At 34.5% G+C, this 15,094-nt stretch overlaps 1 protein-coding gene across 2 annotated transcripts in view; it reads right to left on the bottom strand.

Moving 5' to 3' along the window:
• Nucleotides 1-2,947: 2,947 nt before the first annotated feature.
• Nucleotides 2,948-15,094, bottom strand: part of tho2 (THO complex subunit 2-like protein) — a 36,358-nt gene continuing 24,211 nt past the window's right edge. Inside the window, exons 18-20 of one of the 2 annotated variants that reach the window (XM_067767339.1) lie at nt 7,494-7,674; nt 3,766-3,815; nt 2,948-3,561 (exon numbers count right to left, since the gene is read on the bottom strand). In XM_067767339.1, the coding sequence (XP_067623440.1) occupies nt 3,433-3,561; nt 3,766-3,815; nt 7,494-7,674 (360 nt within the window). In that variant the 3' untranslated portion in view covers nt 2,948-3,432. Of the gene's footprint in view, nt 3,562-3,765; nt 3,816-7,493; nt 7,675-11,127; nt 13,312-15,094 lie in introns of those variants that run through there. The other variant, XR_010949812.1, reaches the window with a different exon arrangement.

The raw sequence follows: 15,094 nt of genomic DNA, 5'->3' as shown, positions 1-15,094 counted from the left end.
TGCTTGTACTATATGGGAATCAAATGAAAGATGGTCATAAAGGTGGACCAGGGGTGACTCTAGAATGTGTTTGTACGATATGGGTATCAAATTAAAGGTATTGATTAGGGTTTTAAAAGGGAGTTGCCCTTAGTTGTATGTGTGAAGGCGTTTTCGAGATATCGACCAAAATGTGGACCAGGGTGACTCAGAACATCTCTGTCGGGTACCACTAATTTATTTATATATGTAATACAACGAACAGTATTCCTGCCAAGATTCCAAGAGCTTTTGATTTCGCCCTGCAGAACTTTTTCATTTTCTTTTACTTAATATGATATGTGTCACACCCATTTTACAAAGTTTTTTCTAAAGTAATATTTTGCGTCAATAAACCAATCCAATTACAATGTTTCATCCCTTTTTTCGTATTTGGTATAGAATTATGGAATTTTTTCTATTTTTCGTAATTTTCGATATCGAAAAAGTGGGCGTGGCTTTATCGTCTTTCATTTGTGCTCTTTTTTCTCTACATTTTTAGTACGTTTCTAAGCAAGTTAGGACTTTCTAGTTTTCACCACGTGAAAGAGCGTCTCAAAAACTATCGAAACCAGAAAAAAAGTGGAAAAGTTTTTTGAGTCATAAGCCACCTTTTCATAGACCGGGTCACATTTATTGAAATTGATTTTTTCTGGGTATTAGAGTAAACAAAATTAGTTTAAAAAATAGGAAGAGTAGACTCCTTAGGTAAGTCACTCCAATTTGTTATTTCAATCACGCCAAAAATACTGTGAGTCGAAGAAAATAACCCTTAATACGAAACACGAAGAAGGCAGTGGGGCGATATTACTGGGAGTATTACTAGATTTCAGCTTAAAAGGGCAACTACTACGACTAAAAACTTCGAGATGCACCGGAAACGAACAACATCACGTACTTGAAGTACAGCTTGTGATATTGGATTAATCGAATATTCGATTTATTCCAATGCTGACCATCTTCAGAATTCGATTAGTTAAAATCAAATAATCGTACATCGTTGATTATTCAAATAAAGGCTGCTGAACGGTTATTCCAGTGTTGAAATGTACATAACTTAACTTAAATGCATAAAAATTTTATATTTTTAATTTTAAACCAGTATTTTTATTTGATACTCATGTTGCAGCAGTAGCAACAAAAAATCTGTTCTGCTACTGTCCCGGCTGTGAATATAATTAGAGCAGAGTTATAGCAAAAAAATCTATCTCAATGCACGACCTACGTCTTGTTTTAGAGCGGAGCAAATAGTAGAACAAAAGCTTCGAACGATATTGTGGCGAATTTTAGCACCACTATGTTGTTAGTAAATAAAGGCACAACAACAATAAAGCAAGCTGCCACTCTTGTGTACATGAACAAATCAATCATCACTTACACACATCCATACAAGGCAACAAAGAGATATCTCGCAAACACATGTAATCATCAGCCGAAGTAGTTACACATACACCCGCATATGGCTATAAGAATACCATAAACTACAAATATACATATATATTAGAACACCCACAGAATGTATGGGATTTGCAAAAGTATCAAATTATTCGCCTCCTCGCGCATTTTATGAAAGAATGGTGATAAAAAATAAGACCTGTAAAAAAATTTGGCCATCTGTTGTGAAAAAATTCCATGGAAATTTGACCTAAATGCTAAAAATGCACTAAAAAATTGTATATGTCTTTATTGGCTTATATCTCGTAAACCAGTAATTTTAGGAGAACTAATGACATAGGACTTTTATTTAGATTGGAGTCAGAAGTAAATTGCCCATAAAATATTGTACCTGCGAATGTCCTTTCAAGGACTTTTAATAAGTCGAAATTAATTTTTTATTTTTTTGTAATGGTCAAATGAAATACATGCAAAATGGCGGATTAGATAAGCTATACACCGTTTGGTAGGATATTTATCACAGTTTCATTTTAATATTGCAATTTAATTTTATTAACATTTTTGCAATGGTGGGTGGCGCAAAACTAAGTAAAGACGGTTTTTAAATGTCTAAAAATATACAGAACGAGATAATTCAGGGGTTTAATCCTCTTCGCTCCACATAAAAGACAAGATCTACAAAAAAATCTGTAGTGAAAATATTCCATGCGCTTTTGACTTAAGGCTCTGGCGACCATAAGCTCCTCATCGAACTTGGGGTGGGGAAAAAGAGATGGCCTGAAGGTTTAATGTGGCCATATAAATCGTTCCCGAGATGGTCGGGCTAGTACCTTAATGGTGCTGTCTTACCGGAGCGTACCGGAGCGTACCGGATCTGTATCCGGCAAAGGACTATCACATCGATAGCACGCCCAAAGCCTTCGGGGAGCAACCTTATCGCTACAACAACAACATCACAAATTTTCATCAATATCCTCTAACGTGAGTCCAAGGAAGCGTGCAGTTTTAACAAACTAGAGTGAGAGGGATGTTAGAGGCGTTGGTTCCACATTGCAATTAAAGAGATGGTTGGTGTCATGTGGGACACATTGCAAGCAGGATATACATTATATATGTCGGATTTGATTCTGGATAGGGAAGAGTTTAACCTTTTACAAGTACCCAGATCGAAGTTGAGCTAGAAAGTCGCGCCTCTCCCTTCAGAGAGTGCGTTCATTTTCTGCGAGTTCTGGGTATTTTTCTTTAAGAACTGGGTTCGCCGGGCAATTCCTGGCATAGAGGTCCGACGCCTGTTTGTGAATATCACTGAGGGCCTTTATTTTACTTTATACAGCTGCCTTCTCAGGTGCCGTATTTCCTCACAATGCTTGCGGAGATGCCTTCTTAAGCTCCGGGGAGGTGTGACCTCTTTAATGAGATGTCTGGTCGGATGCCCAGGTTTCTGGGTATTCAACAAAAACTGTTTGTTCAGCATTTCATGTCTCTCCCGTTTCCACCTACGAACAGAAATAATAAATAGAAAAAAAGTTGTCAGTTATATATTCTTACTAGAAATTTACTTTATTATTTTAAACCTGATATTTATTCTCTCTATTTTTTTGTTTTTTTTTTTTTTTTGTTTTTTACAATCACTTTCTTTTAACTTTTCGCATACGAAAATAAACTAACAAAATCTTTACAACAGTGAACTATTGAATAATAGGTTTTTATTAATTTTTTGTTGTTGAAATCGCAATAATTTTGCATTTCGAACTACACATACATACTACAAAGTTTACTTAAAACTTAAAAGCGAATGTAGTAAAATTATATTTATAATTAAATGAAATGCTGTAGTTAAATTGCTTTGAATTTACGCAGAATATAATTAAAAATGTATTGCGTTAATGCAGTTCAGTGAAATAAATTTTTGTATTGAAATGTATGTGATTTAATGTTATGGTTGTTGTTTAATTATTTTAATATTTCATTGGTCATCTTTTTTTATATGAGGATAATCCAATTATTTTGTTGCCTATTTTAGTAATCGATACGCGAACGTGTAGACTTTGAAGTGCCATATAAACGTCCCTCGCGTGTGCTGCGATCACGCTCGAATTTCTCATGTGAACGTTCACGTGTCTCACTGCGCAAATGTGGTGATTTTTCCTATTGTGATTTAAAGAAAAGAAAAGAAAATTTATAGTTTTTTTTTTGTTTTTTCTTTATATGTATATGTGACCCTGCCTATGAAAAGGTGGCTTATGACTCAAAAAAGAAATTGCGAGAAACAGCTGTTAACAGCTGTTTTTTTTTTTTGAGTCATAAGCCGCCTTTTCATAGACCGGGTCACATATATTGATTAATAGTTACTCTTGTATGATATTTATCACGTTCACGTATATCATCATCGCCATTTTGCACTGCAAGTGTATTAGAAAAAAATAATTATTAAACTTAATTTCTTTAGGCTCATTCCATTTCAAGACACCCGGTCGGCGCAGGACATGATTTTTGATTTCGATGAAATTTTAATATGTTGTTCTTTGGCCAAAATAATGAAACACGTGTTTTTTTTTGCCTCAAAAAAATTTTTTCCCGATTGATCGGCAATTAAATTCGATAAAATGCAATCGATATTTTATTCACCTATTTTTTCAACTGCCAATAACTTTGTCAAAAATTCGAATAATAAATGTGATATTTTAATTAATTTTAAGCATTTGGCATTGATCGCCCTTTATGCTGATATGTATTGCATCAATATATGGCGAAAAAAAGTTTAATATTCAAAAATTCACATTTCGGAAACAACAAGTTTTGGCTAATAAATATTTACCCAAGTTGAAATATGAACTGTTCACTCGATATAGAAAAAATTTTAACAAAAAAAATTTACTTTTTTTGAAATACTAATTTTTGAAATAAAGTCATAAATTTTTACTAAATACTAAAAAAAAATATTTTTTTTAACTACATGCTATTGTTTATAAATGTATATAAAATTAAAAGTAATTACGAACATTTCAAAGACATGAGAATCGGGGTATTTTTGACAAAGCAATTGTATGCTGATATTAGGGCTGGGACTATCCGCATATTCGAATATCCGGATATCCATACGGATATCCGTTGACACGGATGCGGTCAATAACCGTATTTTTGGATATCCAGTGAAAGCAACAAATTGATGTGCCATATATGTTTATTTAATATTAATAACAATAAATTCGTGGGGCATTTAAATCAATTAACAGTGAATGCAAATAAAATTAAAGAAAAAAAAACTTTTTAAAAATAAGCTTTTATTATTGGTTAATAAAATTAACTAAAAAATAAAAAATAAATTGACTGTAAAGAAATATAACACTTTATAAGTTCATTGTTACCTTTAACGATAATTAGGCTTTTTCGTCTGCGACAAAAAAATTCCATATTGTACATAATTATATATTTTTAACATTAAAACTTTACACCTAAATTATTAAATCTTACAATTTATATCACAGTCCTAATTGTTCTAATGCATGGTTGACTGGTTATATCGGGGCTCAAATCCCGAACAGCATTTGCGTCCATACCATTCTCTTGAAGTTGGAAAACCCGATAGTGGGTCCATAGACTTATGTCCATCCTTTGTTTTGTAGCTTTTTTTTTCACAATATAAAAAAATGGCATTGTTCTTATTTTCAATTGTTTGGAAAATTGTAGCTTTTTAATTTTTGACGTTAATTTCATAATCTACAAACAATTTTGTGAATAATTTTTCGATGTTTGCTTCGTTCAATTCTGATATTCAACTTTTATATTCCAGTATCCGGACATACGGATATCCGGATTTTCCGTTTACGTATCCGGATAGCCGAACAGCGGATTTTGCATTTATGAATCCGGATATCCGGATAGCCGGACTTTTCGCTTAGCTATCCGGTTATTCGAATAGTTGAAAAATACGGATGCAGTTCACAGCCCTAGCTGATATGCATTGGATCAATATATAGGGGAAAAAATTTTTAATATTCAAAAATTCATATCTCGAAAACAACGAGTTTTGGCTAATAGGCATTTGGCCAAGTTGAAATATGAACTGTTCACTCGATATAGAAAAAGTTTAAACACAAAAAAAATAACATTTTTTGAGAAATTAATTTTTGAAAAGTCAAAAATTTTTACTAAATACTAAAAAAAATATATTTATATAAAAGTTAATGTAATAACGAACTTTTCAAAGAAAAAATCATGAAAATCGGTTAATTTTTGACAAAGTTATTGACAGTTGAAACAAGTAAAGGTGTCTAAGTTCGGGTGTAACCGAACTTTGTATACTCAGTGTGAGTTTTAATTGTACATTTCATTTCAGATAAAATACTTTTCTACATAACACGTGGCACCGCCCGTTTAAAACAAATGTCTCCACATTTCCTCTTACAATTAAACTTGATAAGTGAAATATCATTGATTCAAAACTATTTTTTGCTAAGTTATAGCTTATTATTCTAGCCTGCGACCCTTTTAAACTTGTTTTATATCTAAGTTTTCGTGGTCTTTAACCGATCCCGTCCATTTTTACTAGACATATGTTCTGCTATAAGCAAAATATATGTACCCAATTTTGTTACGATATGCAAATTTTTCTTCGAGTTATGGCTCTCGAAACATTGAAAATTGCTTAGTCATAAAAGGGGCGGTGCCACACCCATTTTCAAAAATTTAAGTGTTTTCCAATTTAATGTTATAATTCAATTTAGAAAGTAAAATTCTATTGATAGAAAGCTCTATTTTGCTAAGATATAGCTTATTATTTTCGTCTACGACCCTTTTAAAAATCCTTTATATAAAAGTGGGCGTGGTTTTAACCGATCTCGTTCATTTTTTCTGGAAATATTTCCTGCTATAGGGAAATTTGTGTACCCAATTTTATTACGATCCGTTAATTTTTCTTCGAGTTATGGCTCCCGAAACAAAGAAAATTGCTTTTCGTAAAAGGGGCGGTGCCACGCCCATTTTTTTAAATTTGAAGTTTTTCCTATTTATTGTTATAAATCCACTTGGGAAACGAAATACCATTGATATAAAGCTCTTTTTTGCAAAGATATAGCTTATTTTATTCGTCCACGACCCTTTTAAAAATATTTTATATAAAAGTGGGCGTGGTCCTTAACAGATTTCGTAAGTTTTTCTTCAAAGCATTCCCTATAGTAAAGGCAACCTATCTGCCGAATTTTGTTACGATAGGTTTAACGGTTTTTGATTTATGATTAATAATATTTGTAAAATTGATTTTATCACAAGTGGGCGGTGCCACGCCCATTTAAAAAAATTTTTATCAAGAGTCTCAATATCAGTCCACATGTCAAATTTCAACATTCTAGGTGTATTATTTACTAAATTATCAGGTTTTTTGTGTTGTCCAAAATTTTATATATAACAAATATAATCATCTGATTTCGTTCATTTTCAATACCAATCTATTCTGGGTCCAGATAAGCTAGTGTACCAAATTTGGTGAAGATATCTCAATATTTGCTCACTTTATCGTGCTAACGGACGGACGGACATGGCTCAAATACATTTTTTTCGATACTGATAATTTTGATATATTGAAGTCTATATCTATCTCGATTCCTTTATACCTACAACCAGGCATGCTTAACGAACGAAACGATATCATTTCGTTACGATAATCAACGCTAATAAACGAAACGAAGTCACGTTAATTTGACGATCTTAACGTTAATAAACGAAACAAAGTGACTTCGTTTCGTTTATTAGCGTTGATTATCGTAACGAAATGATATCGTTTCGTTCGTTAAGCATGCCTGCCTACAACCAACGGTTATCCAAGCAAAGTTAATATACTCTGTGTGTAAAGCGCGCTGAGTACAAAAATAGGTGAATAAAATATCGATTGCATTTTATCGAATTCAATTGCCGATCAATCCGAAAAAAACTTTTTTTGAGGCAAAACAAAAAAACACGTGTTTCATTATTTTGACCAAAGAACAACATATTAAAATTTCATCGAAATCAAAAATCATGTCCTGCGCGGACCGAGTGTCTTGAAATGGAATGAGACTTTACTAATTTGCTTATTTGCTTACCTTCTCTGCGACGTTTATGCTCTGCAGTCGAACTGTCTTCGAGTCGTTCACGTTTACGTCCCATTTTACGTTCTTTACGTGCATCCTTTTCCTCATCGCTAAGCTTTTCTTTGCGTTCTTTATTAGCCTTTAGTCCGCGTTCTTTTTTTGTACTCTCAACCAAATCATCTAAAACTTGTTTCTGTAATTAGACAAGATTAAATTATATCATACTTCATATAGAACTCCGCCAACACGTACTACATGTTGCGTGTTTTCTGTAAAAATTGTTATCATATTTCTTTGTCTTTGATTGTTTTTTTTTTTAATGTTTAATTTGTTAGTAGAAAAAAGTTATGCTAAGCTAATTTGAGTGTGTTAATACTTATCTATTTAATTGTGTGGCATATAAATGTTTAAATGCTACCGTTTTTATGTTTAATTTAATTTTTTCATTTCGTTTTCGCATCTTTTTTTTTATAAATATTTAACTCTAATTCCATAACCCACCCACCGCTCACTACCCACTTACCGACGCACCAAACATCGCAGCTCACTCATGACCAACGCCAAACAACAAAACAGCACAAGTAGTATTAGCAGAAATCTGACCAGCTTGAATAATGATATTTGAGAATGTTGCAAAAAGTAAAAATGTTGATGAATTTCACACGACGGCTGAAGATGGTGCGATGGTGCGATGGTGTATGGCTTAGTAGGACGTGTCAGGTAGATGACTGCTTTGAAAATCATCAAATGTCTGCTTTATTATACATATATGTTGCCACAAAGTTCAGCACATGAAGGTGGTGTCGTTGTTGTAACGATAAGGAGGCTCCTGAAGGTTTTGCTGACGCATAAACTCCTCTATATAAATTGTTTTGTTGCTATGGTTGTAACCTTCAGAACACTTCCCGATGTTTTTTCTTAGACTATGCTGCACGCGTCACACTTCCTGATTGTATGTGAATGCAGGTACTGTCGCCTCTTAGATAACATTGCCACATAAGGCAATACAACAGCACATACATATTTAGTCCTGGAATGTGAAGTAGGATCTTTTCTTTCGAAAAACTTAAAAAGCAGAAGTATTTCGTTTTTGTGTTTTCACTTATGCAAAGAAATTATTCGCTGATACATGTTTTTCAAAATCCTCGAATGATCAAAAGTGTTTCCCAAGCTCCCGAAACATAAGAGCAAATACATATATAACTTAGTTATTAGAAACCGGTTCCTTTGTAGGGCGTATCATGCTTTACATATCGAAAGAAGCAATTCAAGTTGTCTACATCGCTTTAACGGTGATTGTTGTTGTTGCAGCATACACATTTTTCGAAAGTTTCAGGGAGTATTTCTGAAGCCCCGTTGTTGTAAGGCCCATCGGTGATTGATGATATTATAGATCAAGTTGTCTTCCTTGCTATTGGTGATGTTAGCGTTGATGATTTTCGCGTTGTTGTTGTTGCAACGGTGTTTTTCGCGTTAATGTTGAAGCGTCATTCCAACCTCGTACTGCCCATCGATGACTTCTGTTATTGTTATAGTTATCTTTCCATTCGTTGATGACTTTGAAAGTTTTTGTTGTTGCAATACGTTTGAATTAATACTAATGGCGTTATTGAAGTAATTATTATTATATTGTTATCATTCACTTTATTCATTTTTATTATTATTTTTATCATTAAATTTTAGATTATTTATTTTATTATTGGGCGGAAAATCCTCGAATCATCAAAAGTTTTTCCCAAGCTCCCGAAACATAAGAGCAAATATATATGTAACTTAGCTATTAGAAACTCTTGACAGATTCCTTTGTAGGGCGTACCATGCTTTACATATCGAAAGATGCAATTCAAGTTTTCTACATCGCTTTAAATGTGATTGAATATTGTGTTGTTGTTGCAGCATAAACATTTTTCGAAAGTTTCAGGGAATACTGCTTAAGTCCTGTTGTTGTAAGGACCATCGGTGATTGATGATATTATAGATCAAGTTGTCTTCCTTGCTATTGGTGATGTAAGCCTTGATGATTTTTGCGTTAATAGTCGAAGTGTCGTTCCAACGCCGTAGTGCGCATCCATGACTGTTATTATTGTTAGTTATCTTTCCATTTATTGATGACATTGAAAGTTTTTGTTGTTGCAATACGTTTGAATTAATACTAATGGCGTTATTGAAGTAATTGTTATTATATTATTATCAATCACTTTATTTATTTTTATTATTATTTTTATCATTACAATTTTAGATTATTATTTTTATTATTGGGCGGAATTGATTTTGTTGCATTGTTGTTGTCATGATTGTTGTTAATAAAGCTGTTGTTTTGAAGTGTTTTGTTTTTTATTATTTTATTATTTAGTTGTGAAATGTCTCGTAGTTTATGGCGCATGATCACTTAATATTTTTGGACAAAATCTGTCAACCAAAGCTTGCCAAGATCATATAGTGAGTCACGTACACATATCAATAAGCAATGACTTGACAAGACTGTAGGCTCCTGTAATACTATTCGGCGTTAGATTGATTGATTGTTGTTGTTGTTGTTGTTGTAGCAGTGCTTCGCTCCACCCAATAGCTGCGACCGGTCACAAATTGTCATCAATATCCTCTAAAGGAAGTCCAAGGAAATGCGCAGTTTCAACAGGGGTGAACTAGAGTGAGAGGGGTGTTAGAGGCGTTGGTTCCACATTGCAATAGAAGAGATGGTTCGTGTCATGTGTGGACACATTGTAAGCGGGGCATACATTTTTTATGTCGGGGTTGATTCTGGATAGGTAAGAGTTTAGCCTGTTACAGTATCCATAACGAAGTTGAGCTAGAGTGACTCGCGTTTCCCTGAGGAGTATGCGTTCCTCTTCCGCAGGTTTTGGGTACTGTTCTTTGAGTACTGGATTCACCGCGCAATTATTGGCATAAAGGTCCGACGTCTGCTTGTGGATTTCACTGAGGACCTGCTTGTGTTTTTTTGATTCATACGGCTGAGTTCTCAGGTGCCGTATTAGATTGATTGTTCTTGCTATCGCATTAGTGCGGACGGTTATATAACAAACTTTGTTTTGCCGTGCTTAACTGCTGCTCTGTTACGTAGCGAAAACGTGATATTGACCAGCTGCTCCTCTTATTCTTCTTGTACCAGTGCTCTCTTTATGATATCGTTTGTTTGAGGAAGGAACGATTAATGAAAATATAAAGTTTCTATGATGTTGTGAATATGAGGACCATAAAACTTTAACTGTTGGACTTGATTTCATGTGTGATTTTTTAAACTGACTCATTGTGATTTATTGATTTTCGGACAGAGTAGATAACTGATGAATATTCAAAAGATTGTTCGTAATCTCTTATCAAATTTAGTTTGGAGAAAATTCGATTTTGGCGGTCCATTTTTCATTCTCATCTTTAATGAAATCACAGAAAGCGTTGTCCTCCTTTAAGTCATGTCGCGCATTTTAAGACGCATTTCATGAGCATTTTTCACCTTTTATAACTTTTTTTCTTTTTTATCACTCTTCATATTCCGTTCTATTGTGATTTTTTATTCTTTTTCACTTTATCTATCTTTTATATACTCATTCTTTCTCTTTTTCCTGCGTTCCATTTCTTCTAGTTTTTATTTTACATTTCTTTGTCATTTTGATGCCTTCGTAATTACTTTCTTTCTATTTTCTTCGTATTTCTGCTTTCATTCATCTTTCTTCTCCTTCCCTTGCTTCTTTCATTTTTGTTCATTCCTTCTTTTTCTTCATTCGTGTTCACTATTATGTCATGAATATTCGAGTTTTAGTTCTCCATTATACTTTTTTATTTTTATACTTTGTCTTCATCAATGTATTCTCATTCCGTTCTTCTCGCGACCTTGCGAAATGTGTGGTCAATTTCAGCTTTTCAAATTGTCATTGTTTCGAGGTTTGGATCAGAGAACTGCAAAAATAACAATTTTCTTGATTTAATCAAATACTAAAACTTGCATTCACATTCAATCATGCGAATAAACTCATAATTGAATAAACTCAGCATCTGTCTTTACTAGACTCCGTTAGCATGATTGCGATCGAATGACCGAACAGGTTTTGTGTAGGATTGTATTGATCAAACGAAGGCAAGAGGAGAATAGTCAAAGCACGAGAATTAGTATCGTTTAGTTCGGAAAACAAACAGAATCGTGAGCAATGTTTATATGTGTGTTTATATGTAGCTTGTCGGCGTGACGTAAGGGCAGAAGAATCATGCAAATATTTAGACGCATGGAGTTTTCATATTTGCCTTTTCATTCCGATGAATGTAATCGCTGTTGAGGCAAACGAGCAAACGCCTGAATTGATTATATTCACGCATGCAATAAGTTAGTTGATTTTAAATCAATGTCGATTATGTTCGTTTAAGCAAGTTGGATTATTGAACACGATCGTGTTGCCGAATGTAATCGAACGTTGTTGTGTTCGATTTTTGCTGTTCTCTGGTTTGGATGATTTGGGTGAAAAATAATTCGAAGACAAGTGTGCTAAGGTTTGATCTTGGTCCGTTTGTTTTATTTTTGTTATAATTGTTCGTTGCTGATATTGGTGTTATCGTTATTCTAAGCATTATTGCTGCAGGCACTGAAGCCAAAAAAAGTATTTCAATCAACACCGCACTGTAAAAGCAGAGTAACGGGAGACCCCCACTAAATTGGCACAGACAGGTGGAGGAAAACTTGATCCCCCTTGGTGCTCTCAATTGAAGTTGCTTATCGAGAAACAGGGATAGCTGGCGTGACTTATTACGAAACGTCCAAAATCGCTTGGGTGGCTTAGCGCCAATTATGAAAGATGATGATGATGATTGCTACAAAAAACATTAAAAGCTCTACTCGTATAGCATTCTCTCAAGGAGGCTCTCTATTTTCACAAACCGATTCTTGTTGGCAAATGAAGCGGCTTTGGGAGTGTTCGAGAGAAAAGTTCTTCGAAAGATTTATGGACCTCGAACGCGTTGGCGATGGCGAGTACCGAAGAAGATTTAATGATGAGCTGTACGCGCTATACGCAGACATACACATAGTCCAGCGAATTAAAACACAGCGGCTGCGCTGGCTAGGCCATGTTATGGGAATGAAAGATGATGCTCCGGCCAAGAAAGTGTTTCTATCGGAACCCGCCTATGGAAGCAGAGGTAGAAGGCGGCCCCCACTCCATTGGAAGGATCAGGTGGAAAACGATTTAAACTCCCTTGGTGTGACCAATTGGCGCCGGTTGGCGGAGCGAAGGAGCGACTGGCGCGCCATGTTGGACGGCCAAAACCGTTTAGACGGTTAAGCGCCAATTAAGTAAGTAAGTTTATAGTTGATCTGATATAGATTTTGAAATCATGCTACGCTGTTTTTTTTTCGATCACAAGGTCATTAAAGGGTCTAAATGTTGTTGATGCTGCAGCAGTGTTTTTGATGTGAGTGTTCTATAGAGCTTGTAAAATGATTTTCCCCTCTGTCAAATGTGGTAGTATTGTAAATCAATATAATTGTTTCCTGTTCGTTATTATTTTCGTTGTTATTTCTATTAGCGTTTTGTTGTAGTTTCGTACTGTTGTATCTGACCAATTACTTTTTTATTTCTACAAAGATATTTGTTGCTTTCGCTGCCTCCTCTCCATACTTTTTCGTGCTGTTGTGTTTTTTTTTTTAAGTGATGCGTTGCTGCTCCAATTTCTTTACTTTGATATAAATGCCTTTATTTCATCAAACTTATGCGCTATTTTTACTGCTAGTGTATTTCTTTTTCACATAGTTTTTGTTGGCTTATTATTTCCCTTGTTGATGTTGCTGTTGCTTCTCCCTTTTTGTTGGCTTAATACTTCTATCCTATTGAGATTTCTGGGTGAGTAAAAAATCGTCTTCAACTTGTAATATCACAGCCGTGCCGCTTTACCATATATATATATATGTATATATATTTAAGATGGAAAATAGGCGATTTTGCAGTTAATTGTTGTATTCATGCTGCAAATGATGTATATTCCAAACTAGACCACTGCTGCATATTTCATATTAATTCAATCGTTATTCATTCAGCAGCCAAAAATTTTCACTCATATTTGTGTTGAAAATGCGAATTGAATTATGATCATCCCGAATTGTATAGCAAAAATATTCTGCTAACAACTGTAGACGCTACTAACGTTGATTACCACCTTTCACATACTTACAAACTAAATAAACTAACATTAAATAACTTTTTATAAACTTAGCTTAAGTACATTAGTTGTTTGTAAAGTTCAAGCAAATAATCTTTATATGGTATTTCGTTTTCTTAAAATGGCTGTCATTATATCACATTCGAATGTGTATAATCAAAACAAGTAAGGAAGGCTAAGTTCGGGTGTAACCGAACATTACATACTCAGCTGAGAGCTTTGAAAACAAAATAAGGGAAAATCATCAAGTAGAAAAATGAACATAGGGTAACCCCGGAATGTGTATGTATAACATGGGTATGAAATGGAAGGTATTAAAGAGTATTTTAGAAGGGAATAGTTCTATAGGTGGACGCCTTTTCGAGATTTCGCCATAAAGGTGGACCAGGGTGACCCAGAACATCATCTGTCGGGTACCGCTAATTTATTTATAGATGTAATACCATGATTACATATATACCAGTATTCCTGCCATGATTCCAACGGCTTTTGATTTCGCCCTGCACAACTTTTTCAGTTTCCTTTACTTAATATGGTAGGTGTCACACCCATTTTACAAAGTTTTTTCTAAAGTTATATTTTGCGTCAATAAACCAATCCAATAACCATGTTTCATCCCTTTTTTCGTATTTGGTATAGAATTATGGCATTTTTTTCATTTTTTGCAATTTTCGATATCGAAAAAGTGGGCGTGGTCATAGTCGGATTTCGGCCATTTTTTATACCAATACAAAATGAGTTCAGATAAGTACGTGAACTAAGTTTAGTAAAGATATATCGATTTTTTCTCAAGTTATCGTGTTAACGGCCGAGCGGAAGGACAGACGGTCGGCTGCGTATAAAAACTGGGCGTGCCTTCAACCGATTTCGCCCATTTTCACAGCAAATAGTTATCGTCATAGAAGCGATACCGTTACCAAATTTCACAAGGATTGGTAAATTTTTGTTCGACTTATGGCATTTTTGTAAAGTGGGCGTGTTCGTAATCCGATTTTGCTAATTTTTATCTGGCACACATATAGTAATAGGAATAACGTCCCTGCCAAATTTCATCATGATATCCTCAACGACTGCCAAATTAGAGCTTGCAAAATTACCTTCTTTTAAAAGTGGGCGGTGCCACGCCCATTGTCCAAAATTTTACTAATTTTCTATTCTGTGTCATAAGGTCAACCCACCTACCAAGTTTCATTAGCGCACTTGTTCGGTTTTCGAAATTTTCGATATCGAAAAAGTGGGCGTGGTTATAGTCCGATTTTGTTCATTTTAAAGAGCGACTTGAGAAGAGTGACCAGGAACTTACACACCAAATGTCATTATGATACGTCAATATTTACTCAAGTTATCGTGTTTACGGACGGACGGACATGGCTAAATGAGTTTCTTTTTTCGCCCAGGTCATTTTGATTTATAGAAGTCTACATCTATCCCGATTAGTTTATGCCGTTACG

The sequence above is a fragment of the Eurosta solidaginis genome, chromosome 2 (assembly GCF_040869045.1).
Source record: "Eurosta solidaginis isolate ZX-2024a chromosome 2, ASM4086904v1, whole genome shotgun sequence".
NCBI classification, from domain to species: domain Eukaryota; kingdom Metazoa; phylum Arthropoda; class Insecta; order Diptera; family Tephritidae; genus Eurosta; species Eurosta solidaginis.
This window is presented reverse-complemented; position numbering and strand designations above follow the sequence as displayed.